We start from the raw sequence: 27,692 nt of genomic DNA, 5'->3' as shown, positions 1-27,692 counted from the left end.
TACAAAATGTAATATAATTTACTAGAGCTAATATAGTTTTCTTGTTTAAACACACAGTAAATTGATGCAAAAATATAAAAGGAACTTATTCAAAGATTGTATATAAAAGTTGCAAGTCTTACTGAGAAGTATAGCTTATTGTATATCAGCAACAAAATGTATTATATCAGTATGAAAACATAAGAATACTGAACAAAAAGTTAAAAAAGTAAATTAATACATCATAACAAAAAAATAATCACAGTACCCTAGGATCAGAAGCAAAGAACTCCATGAGCACAGATGGCACCTCCGCAAAATCTGTACTGCACCTTGTTCCAGTTACATGTTGGTACTGTGTTCGAGCAAACATAGAGTGCATTGCATGACCCATCTCATGAAATAAATTATCTACCTGACTAGGACTTAGCAAACTAGGTCCTGACCAGCAAGGGTATGGAAGATTCAGCATTAATACTACCACTGGATTCTAAAACAGAAAAAACACAATATAAATAAAATTAAAAATTAAGAGGTAAATCTTATGTCAATCATCTTTTGAACTGCTTTGTACTTATCTAACTATAAAATTTGCTAGTGCAAAATTACTTGTTTGCCAATCGTACAGTAACAACGTGATGCAGTATTTCATTTCATGATTTTTTTTTTTCATTTCTTCAGTACATGGATTTCAATAGTATTGAACAAGCTATTCTTAGGAAAGTTATGAGTTCTATGATTTCCTAGGCAATATTTCTTATCAAAGATGATACTATTCAATGTCCCAAAGAACGTTAATTCCTTAGTTAATAGCATCACTCAAGGTTTTTTTTCCTACACTGGACCTGCAATTAAGCATAGAACAGTGTTGGGGGTGTCCTTTCTACTCTAACAGCCCTTCCCACCTACCAGCAGTATGTCCAGCATGGAGGTTGGGCTGCTGGTCGGATCTTTATTTTATATTATATTAGTAAGCCATTACTATTAGCAACCCATTAGAATAGCTACTTCCTGTGAAGTTTTTTAGCAGTGTTCCTATATGAGGCTATCCAGCTTCCAGTTATCATTATACAAAAACTACCACAAGGGGTCCCCGATCCCTCAACAAGAATGGCCCACCTCAGTGAACCGTCCTCACCAGATCGAGCCTGCCCTCCCCAACTAAACACACGCACGGTTACATATGATCGAGGTCCCAACCGTCACGGGATTTTGTCTTCAATATTCTAGTAGCTTGCTTCTCCACATTTCCACAACTGCCTACTGGAAACCATATAACCCATAGTCCACTCTGGAAAAAGCTCTGACATTATATGGAGAGCGACATCTCTAATTAGTGGGCCAATAAGTTTCCCAGACCTGCTCATAACAATTTTATATGCCCACCCTACGGACTGACATCGAGGTCAGCCAGCAGTTTTAGCCAGGCCTTCACCTTGACCTCATTTATAGCAGTATTCAAAGGTCCACCAATATACTCATTGTCTACGAGAACCATTTAGCATATTACCACGTTGACATTCTTCAGTAACAGCTTCCAATAGGCTCTCAGGTGTAATTGGGTTTTTCGTTTGAAACTTTACAGCAATCCTATCGACAACACAGGCGGCCTGGAGTTCATTCGGTACCAACGTTGAGGTCGCAGCATACGTCCAGGCAACTTGGTTTGGAACTCAAAGATAATCGCTAGATGGTCACTTGCGATTTCATCAGAAAGAAGCTTCCAGTCTTGAATCCTAGGTGCTATCTGCTCGGAGGTTGCTGTAAGGTCCACAACCGACCCACGCCCCCTACCAACATAAGTAGTTAAAAAGCACTCATTATGGTCAACAAGCCCAAGTGCTGAGAACAATGCTGCCAGAATGTATCTTCTTGGGGTGGAAATCATTCCTCCAAGCTCCAGACATTGTGAGTTAAAATCACTGGATAATATGACTGGGTTTTCTGCATGTCGGATACAATCCTCAAAATCACCATGAAAAGCTTGATATCATTCATCGCTGGAATTAGGTGAAACATAACCAGATATATAAAAGTGCAATTGGTAAGATCCACTGACATATATTCATCAGCTCTTGTTACCTGGGAGACAGCATACCAGCCTGAAACATTCGTTATGGCAGCATCCCCAGATCGATCAACTCACGAGTGCAAGGCCACCCTTCTTCTGTTAGGCTCCACAACAGCCAGGAAATTCACATCATGCTCAATTGCAACACACCAGATGAGGTCATGTGCTACGAAACACCTGTTAGCAGTAACTTGCAATATTCGCATTACAAAGCCTGCTTACACTCCTTGGACCCAACCAGATGTCCAACACCTCCACAAGCAGAACATCTTGCAGGCTCCTGACAATTTGCACTAAAGTGGCCCTGTCCATCACACCTGAAGCAGCACTTCGACCGATCTGGGCTCCTACAGAACGCAGCCATGTGGCCGGTTTCCCAGCACAGATAACAGCGATCATCAGGCTCCAGAATGCTCATGTGACAGTGAATCCAACCAATGCGTATTCACTGTTCTATCAGCTTCTTAGCCACCCGATAGCTAGTGACAATTGTGACTATCCAAGTGTCTCCAAAGGCGGACTGGACTGAGGACAATTTAAAATTCTCATTTTCACCAACAGCCTGCTGCAATGTGTCAGTAATCTCTTTCTTGGCTGTGTCTCCTGAAATATCCTTAATATTAATCACTGTCCGGCGACTTTCTCTTTATTTAAGGTCTACTTGGAGTCCAACAACATTCGTACACACAAAGGTTTCAAAATCCTTCAGCAGCTGTTACTCCCTTGACTCTAACATGAAGATCTTCGTTGGTTCCTTTCCTCATGGAAAGGAAATTCCTCATGGAATTTCACCGACCTCGTTGGAGGGTACCGACTCCTTCACGATCCTCAACAGATCCACATAAGTACATCCCTAAGCCGTAACTATAACTGTCTGACTATCAGAGACAGCGGTGGTAGTTTGTACAAATCTCCTGCCTTCAACAGGCGCTGTATCGCCAGAAGTCAAACACAGCCTGACTCTATCATCACGTCCTCGGTACAAATAAATCAGTAACTTCTGTTCATACTCACCAAGCTTATCAGCAGGTAAAATAAACACCGCCGAGGACACCCAAAGCACCTTCTTGATGGAACCTAAAATAGTTTTCAAGGCATAACAATCATCCAAAGAAGAATCGTAATATGCCACAAAACATGCCATTTGAGTGGATCAATCATCCTCATCCACCACCATTGAAACTTCCTTCCTAACTTCACCAGCTCTAGCACTTGGCCGTCGGGCCATTTGATCCGATCTACCTAAAGCACCAGCAACATCCTTAAACTAACATAAATCTCCTTCAGTTGGGAGGGATGTCAATGTTTCAGCCTTCTGCATTACATCAGTGGGCCATCTTTTCTCGACTAATTTACATAATTCTTCATCTGTTCTACAAGAACATCAACTACATTGCATACACCATGTTCCCATGATCTTTCTTTCTGCGTAGATGCCTCTGTAGAGGAGCCCAGCAGTGGAAAGGACATCTCATAAAGAGAGGTCACTACAGTCTCTAAGTTCAAGGCTTTCTCTAATGCCCTGGCAGCACTCTCTTTAATTTCCTTCTTAGTGTTGATGTTCTGCCGAATAAGCTTCTCCAGGACATGCAACTCCTCCAGTAAGTGATCCATGTCGGATCCATCAGTAACATCACCATCACTACTGTCTGAGATAAGCTCAGCTTTTCTCTCAGTGATTCGCGACCTTTCATCTTGAGGTTCTACAGTCTCCACAATCATCATGTCTTCTGTGTCACTAGAAGCACCAGGTACTGGGTAACTAGGATGTCTGCTGCGCTGCGGTCCCACCTGTGTATGGCGGGGCTTCCCCTCATGAGGATTCCTTTGGGCCATTCTGCACCAAAGAAGTACAACTAATTATACAAATCAATAGTTTAACGAGTAAAGCTACCGAAGAATAAATTGTGATTGATTAAATTCCAATACACTAATATAGCAGTATTAAATATGAAGCTACAAGTCTATCAAAAGTAAATAAAAATAAAATTAAATAAATATTTACCTCCGCCACTAACACAAACACACAACAGTAGTTAATAGTCAAGGCTACTCACACAAAACAAAGTTTCTTCAATGTTATCAAGCAATGTTAACTACAGCGACTATTGCTTATATGAAAAATAATTATTAGATAATCAATAAATCATTTCTATGCTTACGACAAGAGGCCTCCCAAGGGAGCACAACAAACAATAATAGCCTTTATTATTATGTAAAAACAATAAAGCTATATAAAAAAATCAATCCACTAACCAAACTCATAAAAAATGTTGTAATCCAATCCATAATCCAACCACCAATGTACATATAACAGTCCGTATGTAAAACCAATAAAAACAATCTGAAAAAAAGCACTAACAAGCAGGAGCAAACGTAGAAAGACCGTACTTGACAAACCACCAACTTGACTGTAGCATCACTCAGATTTGTCTGTGATTAACATCATACAGTGCTTGTTATTTTAATTATATCAGCTTCAACTTCTAGCATGTTTTAATAGCTTTTAATTTTAATTTTAGTTTTTCTTAGCCTTTGGTTTTAGTTTTAATAACTTTTAGGTAATATCTCTTTTTTAACTATTACTAATAGCAAATTACTGAACTTACACAATTATTAAATTATAAAAGTATTACTAGCAATTCTCTCTATCTCCAAGTGAAATAAGATCATACATTGTCATTTAGCAATTCTAGCTGGCATTTTTATTTGCATTTAATATTTTGTTTCATTAAATTACTTAACTTTTAAAACCTTTATTCTTAGTAAATTATAATTTTATTAAGTATTAGTGTTTCTGACACATGCTTTGGGCTTGGTTGGTGTTTTTGTTTTAGTAGGGGCAGCTGAATACAAAACACACTGGAACATAATTCACAAAAAAAAATAAAATAATGAAAGGAATAATGTGAACAGCTTCTGAGACATTATCATGATGAGGTAAAATAACTTCCTTTCAATATTGCGAAGGGAGACAAAACTTGAATGTATCATTGCATTCCAGAAGAAAAACATCAGAGCATGGAATAATGGCACAATAGTTCTCCAGAATCAAAAAAATTCAAAACACAACCTATGCAAAAAAGTTCTTTTAACAGTGTTCTGGGATTCTAAACACATGTATGTGACTGTCTGTAAATTTTGTGGAATACAGAGAGATGTTAAAACACCTTTGGAAATGTGTATGTCATGTTTGACAAAAAATGGAGCCAGTAATTATGTAATATGATAAATGTTTGGCCAAACACATCGCATCCACACCCTACACATTCAACAAATATGGCACCCTATGTTTTTCACTTATTTCTGCAATTAAAGATGGATATTGAGAGTACTAATTTCACCAAGTTGATGAACTGAAGGATGAAGTGAGGTTGTGAATTAAGGAAAGACCGCCAATCTTATTCATTGATGGAAAGACAGAACTAGTTTACTGTTGGAGACATGTGCAGCTGTGAATGGTGGAATGTTTTAAATTCACCAAATTAGGTTCATTTATTAATTTTTTCATTACTTTACACTAATATTTAATTAATATTAATTATTATTAATGGTTACTTGAGAGGAGAAAATTACAATGTATAAATGTATCATTAAAAACTGTTCCAGACCCATTATATGACCCAAACTTAAAAGTTAAAGATCTGTGATAAAGTTATAAACTTTATTGGTTAATAAATAAGAAGTTTTAATAGTTAAGAAGTAAGAAGAAAAACAATATACTTAAATAAGAAAACCAAAATTAATCAAGAGGGGGAACCATAAAAAAGCTAATTTAAAGGGCTTATAAAAAATGCCATAAAAAAGATATTAATTTTTTTTTTTAATCCTAGTGATTTCAACAATAAAATAAAAAACAAGGCATCTTTTTCACCTATATATGCAATGTAAACAGATGCTGCTTGCATAGCTTGGTTATTTTAATCAATAATCAGCTGTTAGCAACAATAATTAGTACTTTTTTGTTAATTGTTAACATTTATAATGAGTGCTACAATTCATGATCCCACAAGTGTGAAGTTCAAGGAGTAATATGATTTTTGATAGCAAAAAGCAATTCTCTAGGTGAAATTCACAGCCATATTTGTGATGTTTACAGGCTGAATATAATGAATGTTGCTAAAATAAGACAGTGCTTTTCAATTCAAGAAGAGCAAATGAATCTTCATGATAAAGAATGTAGTGGCCAACCATTGGTTAATTTGTTTATCATCAGTAACGGATAATTTGACTGAACAAGTTAACAAAAGAATCTGAGAAAACCACCACTTCAACGTGTCATAATTTTCTTTGATTTTTCATCATCTTTAATTTGTGAACTTTTGACTTAAAAATTGGGCCATAAACAATTATGTGTTAGATGGATGCTGAAGATGTAAACTGACAGACATAAGGAAAGACTTCTAACTACAGTGCATGAATTTTTGCTGCATTATAAAATGAAGGTGATAATTATTTGATCACAATGCTGTTGATGAAACCTGATTTTCATATTTTAACATCAAGACAAAGCAGCATTCATCATATCCTAGAAATTCAAACAAGAATATTCGGTAAAGACGCTTATGGTTACTGCTTTTTTGTGTTAAAAGAGTGTCTTGCTTGTCAAATTTAGTGATCGCAAAACTACTGTGAATGCCAATATATATTCCAAAACATTAAAAAATCTTAGAAGGCCTAAAAAACTCAAACAATATGTAATATTCTGCAAGATTTAGTAATCAGTGTTGTTTACGCCAATTGCGTAAAGTTGTTTTTATTCCAATAAATTCAAAGTTAGGGTTGGGTCTTGTAGTTGTTACAGGCTTGGTAAATGTATTGTGCTCTTTCGTATGGGCTTGTCATTTGTGTATTTTTTAGAATAGATTGTTTTGGTTTATTGTGTTCGTTCTTGACTCCTGGCGCCGGCCAGACTGTCTGTTTTGTCATCTTAATAGTGTCAGTGTATTCATATCACGCATTATTTATTGCTGTTTCTTTCCCACACGTTTTTCTCTAATCGTTCTCATACTAACACTTGTGCACTACCCATTGTTAAAACACACACACACACACACACACACACACACACTCTTCTGTCCATTGCCTAGTTCGCTTGCCCTACTTCTCACCACGCCACCTTTTGTTCATTCTAGTTCAAATTTCCACGATGTGCGGATGCACAGGCTGTCCCCGGCCCAGATGACCAGCCTGTGATTCTCTCTCTCTCGCTTTGTGTGTTAATTACTCTTGTCGCCTTTGTGCATTCATAAACGGTGCGGCATTCTCGGTCGCCATATTCTCTTGTTTCTACTCGTCAGTGTTTTGTGAATTTATAAATTTCTATGTTCGTTTTGCCTCGTTTCTTTGATACGTTAATTTTCAAATTCAGTAGAAAACCATAGTATTGAAACTGGTTCAGTTACTACAAACCAGCCAATTTATCAATGCAGAATCTCTCCAAAACTGGTTATTACAAATCTGAAATGCTCCATATTATTCAATGTCTAGCAACATAGTGTTACCACGTAACACATAGTAACATAGTACCACGTAACAACATAGAGTTATTTTTGATACGTCATTGTAGAATATGCCAAGGATAAACTGTATGTATATATATATGTGTGTGTGTGTGTACTTTAATTTCACGAGTTCATTCTTTACAAATATTTATATGTGATTACAGCAAGTTTAAATTATTCATCATTTATTATATTAAACAGTTATGTTTTTAGTAAAATTAGTGAGATATACAATTAATTGTACTTTATGAATTTGAATTTCAAGATTAGCTTATAAAACCATTTCTTCATTCAAGTGTAGTCACAAAAGGTGTCTTAGATAAGGTTATGTTATTATTTTTCATGTGTAACATATTTTATGTGCTATTAATGCCAACTATTGTTATTATCAAATCTACTTGTAATTAAACAGTACCTCAGGATTATAAAAAAATATGTATGACACAAACATTCATGGATAATGGATATGAATGTGTTGGTTGATAACATTTTATATACATTTTAGCAACTTCCAGGAATGTTTTCTATTGTACTTCATTGACTCTTGTAACTGCACAACGCTTTGATTTCATTTGGAAAATAACAATTTTACTGAGACAGTTTATTTATCTTTTATTTTACATAATTTTAATGCGTTAGATTATTGCTGTTATTAATAATTTTAATCAATGTTAAATATTGTTTTGCTCAATCAAGCATTATATTATTTTTACAAATTAGAAAAAAGGAAGTCACTAACATGAGAATGGCTAAGAAACTTAAATATTTTCAAGAAAGCTTGCTTACTAAATGAACTCTATTTATATGATTACTTATTACAATTTGTTTATATTGTAATTAACTCTATCATTTAACTTAATGTAATTTGTTAATCGCAGAGATTAATTCTTATTTATTCATGAACTGAATTCATATTACTTTTCCTAAATTAATTTAAAGAAAATAACTCCTGAAGTGCAGTTATGATTTTGGACTTCTTTGTAATTAATATTGTGATTTGTTCTAGTAATATTTATTGCTTTTGTATTCCATCTTGTAGTTTGAATAATAATGTATTTAGTTATTTAAACTGTTTTTAGACACGTACTTATTGCAAAAGATTTTCAAATAATTATTTGAAAAATGTATATTTATGTATTTGTCATGTATTATTATAACTGATATGTTGATTCAGCTGATATTCCTTGCATAAATACTGTATAGGATTAAGTTAAGTTTATTTTGTAATTTCATTTAATTTTTTAAGTATATGATTGTAAAAAAGGTGTTTTACGTTCTTTTGTTTTCAGGCTTTGGTTAATTGTAGATTTTTATATTAGCCTATATGCAGTTTATTTGTGTGATAATTAAAGTCCAATTTCTTTTGGCAAAAACGAGCTATCTCATTTTATTATTTTGTTAATTTTACCCAACAAGTGTATTCTTCTGTTATAAGTATGGCATTACTTCAATGACAAATCAATCACATTCAGACTAAAATTCATAGAAAACCTTCGCTAATGATAGCACAATTCACATACCTAATGTACTTAATGTACCTTACAGAATGATTTAAACACTGTTACAGTATTATGCATTGTTGATCAGCTTTTGCTATTTTATAGCCAAATTTGAAATAATAATTTTTGAAATAATTTATTATATTTCTGTCATTAATAAAAAATTTATCTAAGTAATTTTTATTTTACAATTGTTGTGTAATTTCAGGTTTATTAAATTTTTAAACAGTAGATTTTGTTTTTACAATTTTTTCACATCCCCTAAAAAGAATTTGGTTTTTGTTTACATTAAATAAGTACTTTCCTGACAAATGTAGTAACATATCGTTTCTAAATAAAATTCAAGTTTTTCTTTGTTTTATTCAACTTATCTTACACCATTTTGTTCAGAATTAAATTCTCTACAAGTTTTGTTTAAAAGCTTTATGTGTTTATTACCCATTTAACGAAGTTACTGTACATCAAACATAAATAACATGGTTTCTTTCCCAAATTTATTGGTTTTCACCCAGATTTCACAAAAACTACTTAAGATAAAATTCTTGGCCCTATTTTATTCAATTTTTCAGGTGTAAAACCAAAAATAACCACTAATTCTGTCCCTTAATTAATGTCCTACAAATTTCAGTATGATCCCATTTCACCGGTATGTTGAAATCTAAGTGAATTCTTTCACTTGCCGTAACACGCAAACAAGGACATGTTTATATGAACTTTTTCCATTATTTTCACAAATAGAATAGGTTATGAAAGTCCCAAGTAAACTTTATGTACATACACCAGTTGCCTGAAAAGTAATTTAAACCCGCTCTAACCTTTTTTTATAATTGAGATAACTGGATACAGTTTGTAGTGTTCTTCCTTGTACCAAGAGGCTACATCAGTGAATATATATTCACTCTTTTGAAGTTGAGGGGACAAACTCAAAAATTTGAAATGGCACCAATGATCACTTGATAAATCATTTTAAAGAGTTCAATTAGATGAGAAAAGTGATAAAATTAAAACTAAATTTTTATCGCAATCCAAAATGGCAACCAACAATGTGTCTGTTTCAGATAGCTAGAACTACAGTTGTATGCGTACTCCCCTTTAATTTTTTTTCATTTGATTTTGATTCTCGTTATGGAAATCTTTTCCAATAAGAGAGGTTCTCAGTAAGCTCCAATTTAGAGTATTTGGTCTTTAGTGAGGATGGCAGGGGTGGCTCAAAGATTTTAAATAGACGATATGGTCATATGATAACTTGTTTTAAAAGTTCTTTGCAAAACAAGCAAAATGGTATCAAAAAATTAAATTCTGACTACTTAAACCAAAATGGCAACTGCAAATGTCATTACTTTATTACAAATTGAAAAGAATATTTATAAAGATTTTTCAAATACTTCTCTTAATTAAACTTAGAGTTTTTAATTTAAAAGTAGTTAAATTCTTAAATAAATAATAATTAATTTACTCATTTTTTAACATTAAAATTTTATTCATAAGAAAGTAATTTTTATTTCATAAGTTATATCAACAGCTAATCAACAATTAAACAAAGGTAAGTTACAATTTTCAAAATTTATATTCATTTTTGTTTGTTGAGTTATTTTTAGATGAAGTTTTGTGGTTATTTTTATTAGTAACTTTAAAAAAGTTTACTAAGATCAAAAAATAAAAAAAGGTAAAGAAGATTAAAGAAATAAAAATTTATTAAAAAAACTTAATTTGGATAAAAAAGGTTTAATCTTAAAACCAGTTTTGTTTTTGACTTAGTTAACGATGATCTACGAAAAAAACTCCTGGGTAAAAAACAAAAACCTCCTCAAAAGGTTGAAGATACTAAATCTGAGCTTACTGAGTTAGCCTCTCTTATTGGAGAAGAATTCCATAGTGATAATCAGGATACATCAAATAACAAAAAATTTAAAGTGGATTACACAGTAGATCTGAAAAATTCCTGAACTAAATTTCTGTAGTCAATAAAACTAGCACCATCTCTTGGACAACCAAGGAATTATGTAGTATGATGTCTGATAAGTGTGTGTACAAAATTTCATCAAGTTTTGTCACTCCAGTCTTGAGTTATATTCGGCTTCTTGACTAAAGAACAAAAACAGGTCTTTCTTGTGCTCAAGACTTCATTGAAACTGCCAATAGTGACCTGAAGTTTTTGCAAACAATTGTAACTGTGGGAAGAAAGCTGGTGCTTCATGTACGATCCACAAACGAAGCGTCAATCTGCTGCTTGGTTAAGTCCTGGAGCACAAAGACTGGCGAAAGTCAGGCAGCAAAAATCAAGTGTGAAAACGATGTTGATTGCATTCTTCAACTCAAAGGGTTTGATTCATCATGAATTTGTCCCAACTCATCAAACTGTGAATTCTAAATTCTGTTTGGAGGTAATGAAATGCCTAATGTGCCGCATTCGTCGAATCTGGCCCAAATACCAGGATCCAGGCAGTTGGACTCTCTGGCATGACAATGCCCTGGCAAACATGGCAACAGTTTTAACATGTTATTATGTCACAAATCAAATCACCATCTTATCCCACACATCCTAATCATCCAACTTGACTCCAGCACACTATTTTCTGTTCCTGAAACAGAAACTCAAATTAATGATGAAAGGCCGCTTTTTCAATGAAATTCCAGCCATCCAAAGGGCTAGCAACAAGCAGTTGAAGGCAATCCCACAAAGTGATTTCTCCAGCGTTTGACAGGCTCTACTGGTGCTGCAACGAGTGTGTAACTAGAGAAGGGTTCTATGTAGAGGGCTGATGTGAGTAAATTCATTTATCTGTATTTTTATTTCATTTAGTTCGGGAACTTTCCAGACACTCTGTGTATGCAGATAATTGTAGTTCTAGCTACCAGAAACAAACACACTGTTGGCCACAATTTTGGATTGAGTGATCCAAATTTAGTTTTAATTTTATAACTTTTCTTCTCATTGAGCTCTTTAATATGATACATGAAATGACTATTGGTCCCATTCAAATTTTTGAATTGCCTTCCTGCCCAAAAATCAAAAAGAGTGAAATATACATTCATTGCAGTAGCTCCCTGGTACAAGAAGAATGCCACTAACTGTCATCCAGTTATCTCAATTATAAAAATAGTTAAAGATGAATGTAAGTTAGTTTTCAGCCACCCAGTGATTCAAAAGAAAATTCAAAAGATAACTCACCTGGTAACTTCCATCTGAAAGTTGCTTCCCTCCTCTAATTGTAAAATGGCAGTCTTGATTTGGTTTATTAGTTCTTTCATAAAAATCACAATATATATGACCAAGAAGGTCACCTGATTCATCAATCACTGAAACAATCGTTAAACGTACCTGATTTAAAAGTCTTTCCAAAATTTTATAAAAGTGAATTTAAAAATTATACATAACTAAAAGTTACCATAGAACTGGTAAAACTTCTACCACTTCTTCTTACTCTCATCAGATCACATATTTCTGTAACCTTCAACATCAGCCATCGTTCAGAAATATTTATTATGAAATAATAAAATAAAGAAATCAGGTCATGACATTTACAGTACCTAGTTACATTAGTATTTCAACTTTACACAGACATATGAATGGTATGAAATTATTTTTTTAATTCAAAAATACAAAAACCTATTTCTTTAAGCAGAACAAATGATGGTCATATATATAGTAACTCTAAGCTACAAGTGTCTTGTAGGTGGTGCTAAAGATTAGCACTATAGTAGCAAAAAAACTGCGTTCTCACCTCTGCCCATGTAATGGAAAAGGCACCTGCTACAACAAATTCTCTTTTTAGAGCTTTTATTGTTAGTCTTCTTTTATTAAAAAAATATGTGATCAGAAAATGAGAGATTTTATTCTTTTAGAAGGATTGAAGATTGATTATTAATTTTATTGCCTTATTGTCCAAAAACAATTTGGGAAAATTGTTTTAATGAAAATTAAACAATTTTCTCAATGCTTTTTATAAAGTGTTCTTTCTTGCTTGCCCTTCCATAAAAAAAGTAACATTTTAAATGTAAAAAGAACACTGCATGGATTACTAAACAAATTGTAAAATTTAGCTTTTTGCTAAGGAATCTGTGAAATATATGAATATAATTTGAAAAATTGCAAATAAATTTACGCTAAAAATTATATCATAATAATTTAATATTTAATTTAAACAATAAGGTTAAATGTGGGAAGTTATTAAAAGTGAATGCAGATTTGTAAATAAAATAAGTTGTATAACTTCACCAGTTCAAAAGGACTTATTTCTTTCATCTCGTCTCCTACACTTATAGAAAGGAATTTAATCAATTATTTTCCAATTTTTCAAATAGCAAAAGATATTGTTCTATTTCAAACGAAGTCATTCAGCTTGAATGGCTTTTAAATATAAGAGTAAACATTTAGTGGTATTGAGGAAATTCCTGTCAGTACTTTAAAAGAAATCATAGATGCTATTATTATCTCTCACATGAATTTAGTTAACCTTTCATTGGAGTGTTTTGATTATTTTCCCAGGCTTCTGATGTTATTCCCCTCCTTAAGAACGATTTGGCACTTAATTAAAAAAATTATAGCCTACATTGTTAAGGGCAAGGATTTTAAAATTAATAATCTTTCTTGCGCTTGATTTAATTCTTCTTTACTTTTAGAAAGATAATTCAATCTGCATTACACTAAGGATAGTTCATTAAATTAAATACTTAATTTTAACATTTTTAGTATAAATTAATGCAGCATAGTTTAATCTGCTTTAAAAAAAAATTAAGCTGATAATATATTCTTTAAATCAAGAGATATACAAGCAATGTATTTAGAATAAATATTTTTACATTAGTCTGGGTAATTTTTTTTCTTTTTTGGTGTCAAAAAGTAAAGAGAATATGATTACAATCACTTACTCTTCTATAACAACAGAGTGATTTGGTACTTTCTATTATTACCATGTGTTTCAAAATAAATATCAGGGTTTTAAAGCTCTGTAATATTTCTCAAGTTTCACGTATATTGATTAATTATACTGAAATGTAAGAGCAATCAAACAGTATTAGCTATGTGCAAGTTCATAAACTATTTCCTGTATCCTCCACTTGAAAGAGCTAGTAGCAAAGATGGTTCTCATCCCGTAACAGAAAGCATTCTGTGTTTTGCAGTTTTCAAAGTGTGAATCTGTAATTACCATTCAATGTGCGTTCTGTTTGAAGTTTTGTTGTGATGCTGCAAGTTACAATAATATTCATAGATGGTATAAACAATTTGAAACCACTGACTGTATTTGTACAGGAAAGAGTACAGGACGACAGGGTGTGTCACTTACAGGAAAAACTGTTTGAGTTGCTATTTCATTTCATGTTTAATTTATCAATGTAAGTAAAACTTAATAAATATTACATATCTTTAAAACTACGACATTCATTTTGAAACACACAGTACTTTATCTACAAAAATTTCCATCCACAAAAATGTATCCTAACCAACATTTTAAATTTTTCTGAGTACTGGGCCACTGATTAAATACCCAATTTACTTCTTTTAACAATATAGGAATGCTCAATGATATAGGAATAAATGCTTCAAATGGAAACTGTAAAAGTAAATTTCCTAATCACAATTGCATAAATTCAACTCTACATCTGTACTTAATGTATTGCAGTCAGTTACAAAGTATTGGTTCTGTGCACTTATCGGTATAGCACTTCAACTTTGCTACTGACGTTTAACATGAATGTTTGGAATTTGCCAACTAACAAATACAATCAAATCAAATAATATACAAAATTGAAATGAAATTTTATAAGAACCTGATTCATTTTTTAAAGTAAATTTTTGATATTATTTATTTAGTATTACTTTATAAATTTTCATTATATATTTATCTGTCTATTTCAGCTATAGTGTGCATCTAAGTGAATATAAAAAGGGTTACTGTATTTATTTATTTACTTTTATATTTTGTATATATAAAAAAATTTCATCTATTTCAGATAATAGGATGGGTGTTTAATTAATGTATAAAATTTAAATAGATTTATTATTATCTTTTAATATACCTGGTTTATCTATAATTGATAATTATTACCTGTCTTTATTACTTATTTTTATTTTCTTTAGGATATCTAAGTCTTTTTTTTAGATTAAACAAATAAATTTGATAATTTATATTTCAAAAAATTTTGTTCTATTTAACATAATTTGTAAACGTACATACATACATATATATACGAGGTGTGACAATAAAGTAATGAGACTGATTTTTCTTTGCAAGATGTGGCAACCCTGCAGCTGGCGTAGGCACACCATCTTTGACCTTGGTCTATAAGCTACTTCTAGTCCAAGTGGCTCATTAATGCAACTGCTCAGTTGTGAGTTGTGCTGTAATAAGTGAACACGTGTTTGTGTCTCTCGTCACAAAAATGAAACCGCAAAATATTGCGCAACGGTATGCCATTTCTTTTTGCGTTAAATTGGGTGAAAACGCGACGACAACTTATGGTAAGCTTCAGAAGGCTTTTGGAAAGGAGGTTATGTCAAGAGCTCAAGTTTTTTCGGTGGCATAAAATTTTTAGTGAAGGCAGAACGAATGTTGAAGATGAAGACCGCAGTGGATGACCATCAACCTCACGGACAGATGTCAACTTGACCAGGGTGCGTGAAATCGTACGATCTGATCGAAGATTATCCGTGAAAATGATTGCAGAAGAACTCAACATCAATCGAGAAACGGTTCGTCTAATATTAACTGAAGATCTTGGTATGAGAAAGATTTGTGCAAAACTGGTCCCCAAAAATCTCACACAACAGCGAGAAACACGGAAAAATGTGGCAGCCGATCTGAGATATGTTAGAGCAAACGGAAATCAATCCAGATTTGTTGAGCTGTGTTATCACTGGTGATGAAGGTTGGTTTTTTTCAATATGATCCAGAGACAAAACGCCAAAGTTCGCAATCGTGCTCAAAGGGATCACCCAGACCAAAAATCTCGCATGTCAAAGTCAAAAGTGAAATGCATGCTTGTGTGCTTCTTTGATTCCAAGGGAATTGTTCATAAAGAGTGGGTGCCTCCTGGACAAACAGTTAACAATATTTCTACAAAGAAATTTTAGAAAGACTTCGTAAACGAGTTCTTCGTGTCCATGCCAACATTGCTGATAATTGGATTCTGCATCACAATAATGCGCCATCTCATACTGCTCTGTCAGTACAGCAATTTTTAACCTCATACAAATTTCAGAACTACCACAGCCACCTTATTCACCAGATATCACTCCGTGCGACTTTTTTCTATTTCCAAGAGTCAAAATGGCGGTCAAGGGACACCATTTTCAAACAACACAATATGTCCAAAAAGCTGTGACAAGGGTCTTGGAGGATATTACAGAAGATGAATTACAGAAGATGAATTCCAGAAATGTTACCATCAATGGCAGAAGCGCTGGAATAAGTGTGTGCAATCAGAGGGGAACTACTTTGAAGGAGACAACACTAAACATGACTAAAATGGTAAGCAAAATTTTTTTTCACATCAGTCTCATTACTTTATTGTCGCACCTCGTGTATATATATAAAAACAATATTTATTTTAAGACAATTCAGATTTGATTTCTTTTGTATATTAAAAAACACTTAAAAATTAAATAAACAAATATTTATTTAAACTCGTAATGGAAGAACAAGATAAATATTAAAAAAAAACTTTTTAAAATTTATCTACAAAATATCCATTTAGCGTGGCACCACATGGAGGCAGCTTATGCCACACCCCTATATTCTGAGGTGCAGAGATGGGTTTTATTACAATACGAAAAACTTATCTGATCAGTTTCTGGCGAAGTTATTAGACAGAAAACCGTACTTTGAAAACACAAAAAGGTTTCTTCCAGTATGTCACAGAATTAAGAGAATGGTTCTACTGGCACCATGTGTCAGTTACATTTCAAGCAGAGCCGCTGGAAGTCAGGAACCTGTCTGGCAGATTTCCATGGAACATGTGGAAACACTATACCCCAAAAATGAATGGCTACGAGTATACACTGATGGCTCATGTTCTGACCAGGAAAGTAATACTGGTGCCAGAGTGTACTGTGAGCTCTTCTCTTTTTACCATTCGATTGGGAAATACCATTCAAATTTTTATGGGGAGGCTGCTGCGATCAACACTGTCCTCCAACAATTCTATGTACAAATATGTCTTTGGTAATGCTGTCTTTCTTTCTAACACAAAAGGTTCTATTCTGGCTATCACATCTTTCCAATAGCCAACATCTTTAAGATTTTAGATATAAGGACCTTGATTAGACAGCTACAAGTTGCAGGAAAGGTGATTTTTCACTGGATTCCATCCCAAGTGGATATATATGGGAATGAACAAGCTTAAGAATGGAACAAGCTTTCATGTTGTAATTTGGTTTTTTTCAAAGGGTTTGTCAACTATAACGGATCTAGGATTACACACCAGGATGAGATGTCTCAGCCCTCTAGAGAGACTCTAAAAAAAGAGTTCATTTAATATGTTGGTTCAACCTGAAATCAGGTACGGCCACACTGATACACGCAGTTTTTCATTAGCGTTATTAAGTATTCTTCATAGATAAACAGAAATAGTTTGTAGAACTATGATTACTATTTCTACAGATAGTAAAATAAATGGACAACCTCGCCATTCAATCAGTTTATTTTGGTTATGCTTCTCATGATTTTTACACTGCACTTTGTAAAGGGATTAAAATCTTAGTAGTAACAACAATGAAATAGTTTAATGATGTATATGAATAATTATTCTTTTGGTTACAATAGTGAATGTGTTAAAATTGTTTTTAAAATTAAACTCAATCTATTTTTTAACTATTTTATACTATTATAATCTAAAAATTAATTACAATTTATTTTTTAATTATTTTATACTACTATAATCTAAGCCACTTATTTGAATGTCTGTTGACAGGATAATGGTGAGCAGAGCAGCAGTATTTTTTGTATTGAATCAGGGTCAGAGAATTAATTGAATTAATCTGAAGGTTTAAGAAAACTTTAATCAAAATCTAAAAAACTATTGTACAACGAGTTCACATGTAATCTCTCCCCTAAATTTCACAAAATATTCCAGATAAAACTTAGCTTAAGTTTTGAAAATCTGTAATATAACCTACAGGAAAATATTAATTCTTAAAGTAAGCCTTATAAATTAAAATTAAGCTGAAATGGTTTTTCTACGCAAATAATAATTAATTGAATGATTCCTTTATTTTACAGTAGGAAATTTCCAAAAAGCATTTCCAGGTTGCTAGTTGTAGTGAACCAATTTGTTAGTACGACAGTGTTTAGGAAAAATTTCAGATAGAACAACTTATATACATCAATTTAAAAAAAAGATAAAACTATTCTCAGGGAAACATAAAACTATTAATTGCACGAACAGAATTCCCATTAATCACATCGTACTCACAAATTTTTGAGTGTTCAGATAAGAACAACAGGAATGATCAAATTGATTTTACAGTTGCCACACAGTGACAGTGTCAGGGGTTTTCTTTTCTGGTTTTAATATAACATAAACATTTTTAATTAACAGAAATAGTATGGTTCTATAGATGAGATTTTTTAATAATACTAATTAAAATATAAATAAATGAAAGAAAAAAGAATTTCCTGCATATCCATTTAATGCATATAAAAAGATGTGCAGGGTTGACTAATACAAAGAACATGATAAAATCAACAATATCCTCAGACATGAAGCTTGACATCATAATACTAATAATATAAAATATACATAAAGTGAGAGTTTTATATCTAGGAATTAGTTAAAAGTCAAACTATAATCCTACACACTACTTCACAATAAAAGAAACAAACGTTTTTTAACTCACCTGCCAATTTATAAATATCTGGTGCCCAACCTTCACCAGGTTGCAACGGTTCATTTTCAAAATGAACTCCATATAGTTTATTGAAGAGATTATTTAAACCATCCATACAGGCACCAAGAGAAAAGTAAGAAGAAAATTCTCCTCCACCAATATTCAACAAATATTTCTTTCTTTTACTTGTTAAATATGGAACATCCCATGCTGCAACTGGCTAAACACAAAATTAAATTATTTTCTTACAATGTAAAAAACACAAGTTAACTGCCAAACACAAGTAAAAAACATAGTTGTGACATTTCAGTTACACTTTAATAGACAAAACATTGTAATTACATTCAACTCTTGAGATTTTTCTCTTTTATCTGTCATTTTTCAACTGCCCTGCCTTCTCCTCTCTGCTAGATTACTTGTAATTATATAAAAGAAATAATATGCACAAAGACCTATGATTTACAACTAATGATTTTAATAGCCTGGCGAAGTCCAAGCCCTAACAAACTGGAAGGAATGCATTGAGTCAATAATGTGGTGGAGGAAAGCATTTGTATGAGTAAGTTTACCAAGAGCTGTTTTTGTAGTGACATATACGAGGCATATTCATAAGGTAAGGGCTGTTTGGTCATTAATAAAAATTAACTTGTGAGAAAAGGTTTTTACTTAGTTTTAGTTTACTACATATCTACTTCACTTTTCCACATAATCGCCATTCAGTTTTAAGCATTTTGCGTAACACTGCACCAATTTCTTTAACCCCTCTGCATAAGAGTTCGCTGCCTGGGAATTGAACCAGTTGACAACAGCTGTTTTAAGTTCCTCATATTTTCAAACAGTTGTCCACCAAGCCAGTTTTTCAAATGCAAGAAGAGGAAGTAATTGCTACGTCCAAGGTCAGGATTATATGAAGGGTGGTCAAAAAGTTCCCAACAAAAATCTTGAATCTTCTTCTTGGTTAAGGCAGTGTGAGGACGCGTGTTGTTGTGAAGATTACACCAGATGATAAGTTTCTCGTGTTGTAGATTTTGGATTGCATGCCTCAGTTTGGTAAGCATTTCGCAGTACATATAAGCTGTAACTGTTGATGCACGTTCCAAGAAATTGACCAAAATGATGACCTTTTCATTCCACAAATTGGTAGCTAATATTTTTCAACTCAAGTATGAAGATTACTTACATTTTTTCGTTTTTGGGGAACTGGAATAGCGCCACTGCACTGACTGTTGTTTCGATTCACCATTGGTGTAGGATTTCCATGCTCATCAGCTGTAACAATGTGGAAAAACAAATCATCTCCATCTTGTCAATAGTGGTCCAAAAATTTTCATCCACTGTACATTCTTTGCTCTTTATGTTGGTCAGTGAGCATTTTCAATACCCACCTTGCACACAAATTGTGACATCTGAGCTTTTCTGTGACAATCATGTAGATAGAGGTGCGTCCAAAATACGGAAATTCATCAGCCTAACTAACTGCCAATCGTCGATCACATCACAGTTTTCAGTTCACATGTTCAACAATTTCGTCCTCTGAATTCTGGGCCTGCCACTCTGCCCTTCGTGATGCAGACTTGTGTAGCCACTTTCAAAGTCGTGACACCATTGTGTTGGACACTGAGAAGAGGTGGGAGAACTCGTATTAAGGTTTGGTTATAACCAATCATTAAATCAGTCATGATTAGCATTTGTTGAGAGCAGTTCCACCAGTGAGCAGTTGCATTTAATGTTTTATCATGAGCAACATCAGCTTCGCTCCGCCAGCGAGTGTCTCATTATTTGTATTTACTATGTCTTATAGTGTAGTGAATTTGTTATTAAATGTCTTATAGTGTAGTGAATTTGTTATTAAATACTGTTTATCTTTTACATCAAGTGTCGTCATTCTCATACCAGTCGAAGGGATTGTTCCAGCCATAGCATTATCCTATACAGTCCACTATCTCCAAATCAACATAAATTTTCTACCTAGATGGTATTATCCTATCATTCATTATACTCAACATTTCTCTGATTTAATTATTTCTTTAGTTCCCTATTCCACATCCTTTTTTGGTCCTATGGACCGCATTATTTCTTTGGTATCCTAATCCATCTTGTACTTTTGGTCCTTCTAATTGGGCCAGATATAAGAACTTCCGTTATTGAACTTGTGTGATTTTTTGGACATTTATGTGCACATTTGGTAATTACCATGCGTACTTTCTTATTGTTTTCATGATCAAACTGAAAGCTAACATCAAAATTGCAATACGCGTACTCTTAAAACTGTTTAAGGAATTTTACATATGTGATCTTAATATTTTGCGCATTTATGCCTCACATTTTCATTACAAGTGACAATGTAAGCACCAGTTATTTTACTACGTAAATTTATTTTTATAAATGCATATATTGATTAGACTTTAATACTCTGTTCTTTGTTTCTCGGAGTGGTACCATTTCAAGGATACCTATGAAAGTCTTATTTTAAAAACAAATCTTTGACTAATGTACAGCAATTTTACTATCTTATTGCCTCTCTAGAAAAAGAGTTGAAACAGCTAATTCAAAATCTTCCTATTTCAGAAGCTAATTTTAATACGGTTTACCAGTTAATTTGTAATCGTTATGATAATAAAAATTTAATTATAACTAAGCATGCAAAATCTCTTTTGTCTCTTCCTCAAATGACAAAAGGATCAACAACTGAACTGAGACATCTTATAGATGAATTAGTCAGTAACCGAGATGCAATTAAAGCACTAGATATTACCATTCCGGTAGATGAATTTACTGTTAACATAAATCGTTCTCAACAGAGCTGATCTCAACACAAACTCAATTTGAATCCTCTTGTAATGATAAGGAAATACCTAAGCTAGATCAGTTAATTAAGTTTTTGGAAAGAAATGTCAAACGGAACAATTAGTTAGTAGTTTTAATAATAAGGATTTATACATTACTGTTTCCTAGGAATAACAAACAGCAAAATAAGCTTGTTTTACCATATATGTTTACGAACCAAGAAAGTGTTATTTACAAGAATCAACATGTAATTTATAAATGTCCAACTTACATGTCTTGAAAACCAGAACGGTTTAATAAAATTAAATATAACAATTTATGTATAAACTCCTTAAAATCTAATCATATTCTTAAGAATTGCAAATCTTCAACAATGTGTGCTAAATGTAACATGTGCAATCATACTAGTCTTCATTTTGATAACGGGCATTTAAAACAAAGCGTATGACCAAAACTAAAAAATGATGGTGACCAAAAATTGATATTGGTGAGCAATATCAATGCAAAACTAGTTGTCTGTTTCCAGAATAGACAGCCACAAATATTATTATCTATAGCACTTGTCTGAATTTATGACGGTTATGAAAATTTTCAGTTATGTCGTGCCCTACTGGACAGCGGATCTCCGGTGAATTTTATGACTAGAGACCTTGCACAGCAGTTAAAACTTAAGTGGTCTAGAAACCCGGTTCCATTAGAATCTTATGATACCCTTGCTTCAGATTAAAAAAACAGCACGTCAGTGCATATAGCTTCTAACCACTAATCATTTATCAAAAATAACTTCACATTTACCCATGATGCCTATTGATTTTAGAAACTGGAATATTCCAGTTAATATTAAGCTAGCTGATCCGTTTTTTAACACACCCCAAAACGTAGATATGTTATTGGGCGCTATATTATTTCTAAAAATCTTACATATGGACCAATTAACTTGCAGGGGAAGCTACCCAGTTTTACAAAATATTGAACTAAGGCGGATTTTAAGCAGTGAGTACTTATCAAGACATAAATCTTCGCTTAAAACTTAAAACAGTTTTTGAGCAGAAACAAAAAATTAGCTTAGTTTCTACTGAAAGGGAGCCTGACTTAATTTCTAATTTTTCTAAATTACTGCGTCTGCAGTAATTTCAAATACTGAGATAGAAGAACAATTGCTAACATGTACAGGAACCAAACAGCAACAGTAACAATTGAAGAACATAAGAAAGAAGCCGTAATAAGAAAGGGAGTCCAACAAGGATGTTCCCTATCTCCGTTACTTTTTAATCTTTACATGGAACTAGCAGTTAATGATGTTAAAGAACAATTTAGATTCGGAGTAACAGTACAAGGTGAAAAGATAAAGATGCTACGATTTGCTGATGATATAGTAATTCTAGCCGAGAGTAAAAAGGGTTTAGAAGAAACAATGAACGGCATAGATGAAGTCCTATGCAAGAACTATCGCATGAAAATAAACAAGAACAAAACAAAAGTAATGAAATGTAGTAGAAATAACAAAGATGGACCACTGAATGTGAAAATAGGAGGAGAAAAGATTATGGAGGTAGAAGAATTTTGTTATTTGGGAGGTAGAATTACTAAAGATGGACGAAGCAGGAGCGATATAAAATGCCGAATAGCACAAGCTAAACGAGCCTTCAGTAAGAAATATAATTTGTTTACATCAAAAATTAATTTAAATGTCAGGAAAGGATTTTTTAAAGTGTATGTTTGGAGTGTCGCTTTATATGGAAGTGAAACTTGGACAATCGGAATATCTGAGAAGAAAAGATTAGAAGCTTTTGAAATGTGGTGCTATAGGAGAATGTTAAAAATCAGATGGGTGGATAAAGTGACAAATGAAGAGGTATTGCGGCAAATAGATGAAGAAAGAAGCATTTGGAAAAATATAGTTAAAAGAAGAGACAGACTTATAGGCCACATACTAAGGCATCCTAGAATAGTCGCTTTAATATTGGAAGGACAGGTAGAAGGGAAAAATTGTGTAGGCAGGCCACGTTTGGAATATGTAAAACAAATTGTTAGGGATGTAGGATGTAGAAGGCATACTGAAATGAAACGACTAGCACTAGATAGGGAATCTTGGAGAGCTGCATCAAACCAGTCAAATGACTGAAGACAAAAAAAAAAAATTGCGTCTGCAGAGAATCATTGCCTATCGTATAAAGTTTGTTAATAATTGTCTAACAACTCCAAACTGAAAGCTTCCTCAGACTTATCTGTATTACAGTTAGATACTGCTCTTTATGTTTGTTCAAAATATGCCAGAAATCCAGCTACCCTCAAGAAATTATAGCTCTGGTAAATGGAGAAACGTTACAAACTAAATCATCTATTAGAGATCTCCATTCATTTCTGGACAATCAAGGAATACTTAGAGTAGGGGGATGCCTACAAAATTCAGAATTACCTTTTGAATCAAAACATCAAATCATTTTACCTCCAACCCATCACTTCTCAGGTCTCATCATTGAAAATGAACACCTTTGTCTTCTGCATGCTGATCCGCAGTTATTAATCACGTCTTTATGGGAAAAATATTGGATCCCAGGTATACGACGCCTGACTAGAACTGTTCTTCACAAATGTGTGACCTGTTTTTTACTGAATTCTGTAACTCATTCTCAACTGATGGGAAACTTGCCATTCTATCAGGTGTGTTGTGCTCACGGATTTATTAACAGAGGAATTGATTATGCAGGCCCTGTGTATACCAAAACCTGAATACATCGTTTTAAAACCAAGGTTACATAGCTGTTTTTGTCTGCTTAGTAACAGGAGCAATTCATTTGGAATTAGTAAGCGACCTAACAGCAGAAGCCTTTGTGGCTGCACTTCATCGTTTTATGGTGCGAAGAGGAAAGTCTTAATCTCTATAGTAATAATGGTGTAAATTTTAAGGGAGTGCATCATGAACTATATAAATTCTTAAATTAAAAGAACATCGAAATATCTGAAAATTGACATCAAAATCTTGCCAGTGGACTTTTATACCACCATATTCTCCACATTTTGGAGGCATTTGGGAAGCGGCATTTTGTTCCGGAGCACAGAGTGCTCTGCAGTTCCGGAGGTTCAGCGCCCACCAAAGGTGGCGTCAAAAACACCCAGCACCCCGACGGGAAAAAGGCGGAAGCCGCATCCTCGAAGGAGAGGGCCGGCAACGACTTTCTGACGAGGATGTCGTCCTACCCGAAATTTTGGCTGCATTGCCCCGCCTGTTACAGGCGAAATCTACTAAGGACCTACTCGAGTCCTTGACTGAATGCCTCATGATCTTACTCACCCGGTATAGCTAGGCAAACTTTGCGACCGCTGCAGTGGAATGCGCGTTCCGTAGCAGGCAAGACGGCGGAGATATGTCGTCTGGCCGATGACCTACATATTGATGTGATACTGTTAGCAGAAACGACCTCAAGCCGGACAAATCACTGACCCTTCGGAACTATTTCACCTACAGAACCGACAGGGCAGTGCCACGCCGAAGCCTCGCCTACGGCGAAACCGCTATTTTAGTCCACAGACGACTCGCGCATATGCGGGTCGAGGTTCACACCGATGTCATGGAACAGACCTACATACATGTGCACCATTTAGGCGCAGTATACAGGCTGGTCTCGACATATAACAGGCCAAACTCAGTTATAACCGCCTATGACCCAGATGCCGTGCTGGAAAATTAGGATGATCCCTTCATACTCAAGGGCGATTTCAATTCTAAGCACAAGTCTTGTAATAGCCACGTAATAAATGCTAATGGCAGGTTGTTATGCGAAGAAGCGAGGACTCGCAGGCTAGTCGTCACAGGCCCTGAAGTGTCCACCTTCGGCCCTGAAGTGCAAATGGCCGGTCGAAAACTGACGTGCTCGACATTGCGATTCTGAGGGCGGTACAAATGAGGTTCGCAATAGAAACGATCGAGGACCTCAGCTCGGACCATTCTCCGGTCTTTATGGAGTTGGGCCTAGTAGGGGCCGGGCGAGACCCACCACCAACTACCTCAGAGTCAGTGAACTGGAGAAAGTTCCATGAGGTTCTCCAATGGGATTTTAGGCCGGTAGGTCCAGAACTCCTGACCACACCGAAGAATATCGACGACACGGTCGATCGCGTCATGTCGTCCATAAACTAGGCTCTGTCTTATAGCACCAAGGAGAATGCCGCACGGTTTCTCCGTAATGATCTTCCACCTCACATCTCCAAGGCAATCTTGGAAAAGCGCCGGCTGAGGAGGAGATATCGCCTCACACTGTCCCCGACGACAAGCAGGCATTTTACAGACAAACGGACAGGGTGAAAGTGTTGCTGACAAAACATCACGAAGAATCTTGGAGAAATTATCTCGTCTCGATATCGGACGACATCTCCTAGGTGTTTAGATTGAATAAACGACTACATGAAGGAAAGAAGCCTCGCCACCCGGTGCTAGTCCTTTCACCGATTCTGTACACTGCATATACAAATGATATGCTGTTGTAGGAAGGCGTCAACACCGCTTTATACGCCGATTATACGGCATATTACTACACATTCCGAAATATGGATTATGCGGTTGAGAGACTCCACGGCAACTGGATTTAGTGGAACCGTGGGTTGATAAGTGGAGAATCACTGTCAACAGGGAAAAGTTTGTGGTCGTGCTACTCACATGCAAGCGACGCGCTCCGGTCAGGTAGCTGGAAATCTTATGGGAAAAATACTCTTTGAGACAAAAGTTAAATATCTGGGAGTAGTACTGGATAAAGGACTTACCTTAGGGGAACATGTAAAATATGTTACCCAGAGGGCAAAGGCCACCAGAGCTTCCCTACTATACCCAATGCTTAATCGAGCCAGCCCGATTCTGCTGGCGACTAAGATACTCATATACAGACTATACGTCTTGCCAATTCTGACATACGCCTACCCGGCATGGGGGGGCTCTGTTGTGTTCAACGTTCCAGAAAAGACTGGAGGCCGTCCAAAATGTGGCGCTGCGGACGATTTTCGGAGCGCCGCGGTTTGTCAGAAACGCCACACTTTGCTACGACTGGAAATAAAAACCGTGTCGGAAGTGGGGGTAGCGCAGGCGCGCCGACTGTTCGGGAGAGCTACCGTATCCGAGCACAGCCATCTCGGGGACATTTGCCAAGAGGACCCTACACCGCAAGGTGTGAGGGAAAGGCCTCATGCCATGTTAGATGAACCACTGTGAAAAGGAGGGACGAGGGTTTGTGTATAATAAATCAGACCAGGAGGCTCTAAATCGGTTGAGCCATCAGGGAGCTCTCACAAATGATTGTGGACCTTTATTGTGAGGTCATTAAAAAGAGATGAGCGGGTAAAGTCTCATATTAAGCGTAAAGTTGTTACAGTTCATAAATGTATAGCCATATACGGTTTTTTTTTTTTGACCAAAATTAAATCAATTTTATTTACTCCATTTCAGTATCATTCAATACTACTGAATTACAAAATGTAACATAACACCCTTACTAGCGCTTAACAAATAATTAAACATTTAGTTGTGTTGTATTTTATTCAAATTAAATGTAAAATAAATACATGAGACAATATTAATTTAATCTACCCTGTTAAAATATCCTACAATAGTATAGATATAGATAAAATCTTATGTCCTAAAGAGTACTTAATAATAACTGAACAAATGGTTTTGTTGTATTATGCTCCGAAGGTGTCCTCAACAGTAAATAGATAAGACACTATTTCCTGGGCAGACCCTTTTCACTGTCTACAGTCAAGTTAGTGGAAGTTTTCAGTTAAATAAACAAAATAAAATAAAATATCTTTTAAACCTCTTATATCAAATCCATTGACTTGGTATTATTATGTTGATCCCAACCTAATTTAAAAGTCACTATTACTAATGGAAATATATCTTATCTGACCAGTGTTAACTACTAGTAGACAACTTAATTATTCAAAATGACAAATGAAATAAATTGTTAACTTTCAAATTTTATTGAAAACATCTAAATCTAAGCCCGTACTATCCTAATCAATATTTTTCAACA

At 34.4% G+C, this 27,692-nt stretch overlaps 1 protein-coding gene across 5 annotated transcripts in view; it reads right to left on the bottom strand.

Moving 5' to 3' along the window:
* The window catches only part of LOC142331963 (mitochondrial intermediate peptidase), a 117,651-nt gene that overhangs the window by 15,127 nt on the left and 74,832 nt on the right, over positions 1-27,692 (bottom strand). For all 5 annotated transcript variants that reach the window (XM_075378042.1, XM_075378023.1, XM_075378034.1 and 2 more), the window contains exons 8-10: positions 18,892-19,102; positions 12,226-12,353; positions 248-469 (exon numbers count right to left, since the gene is read on the bottom strand). In XM_075378042.1, coding sequence (XP_075234157.1) covers positions 248-469; positions 12,226-12,353; positions 18,892-19,102 — 561 coding nt within the window. The remainder of the gene's footprint in view (positions 1-247; positions 470-12,225; positions 12,354-18,891; positions 19,103-27,692) is intronic.

The sequence above is a fragment of the Lycorma delicatula genome, chromosome 1 (assembly GCF_047948215.1).
Source record: "Lycorma delicatula isolate Av1 chromosome 1, ASM4794821v1, whole genome shotgun sequence".
In the NCBI taxonomy this organism is placed as follows: domain Eukaryota; kingdom Metazoa; phylum Arthropoda; class Insecta; order Hemiptera; family Fulgoridae; genus Lycorma; species Lycorma delicatula.
Note: the sequence above shows the minus strand (reverse complement) of the source record. Positions and strands in the feature narration are given on the sequence as shown.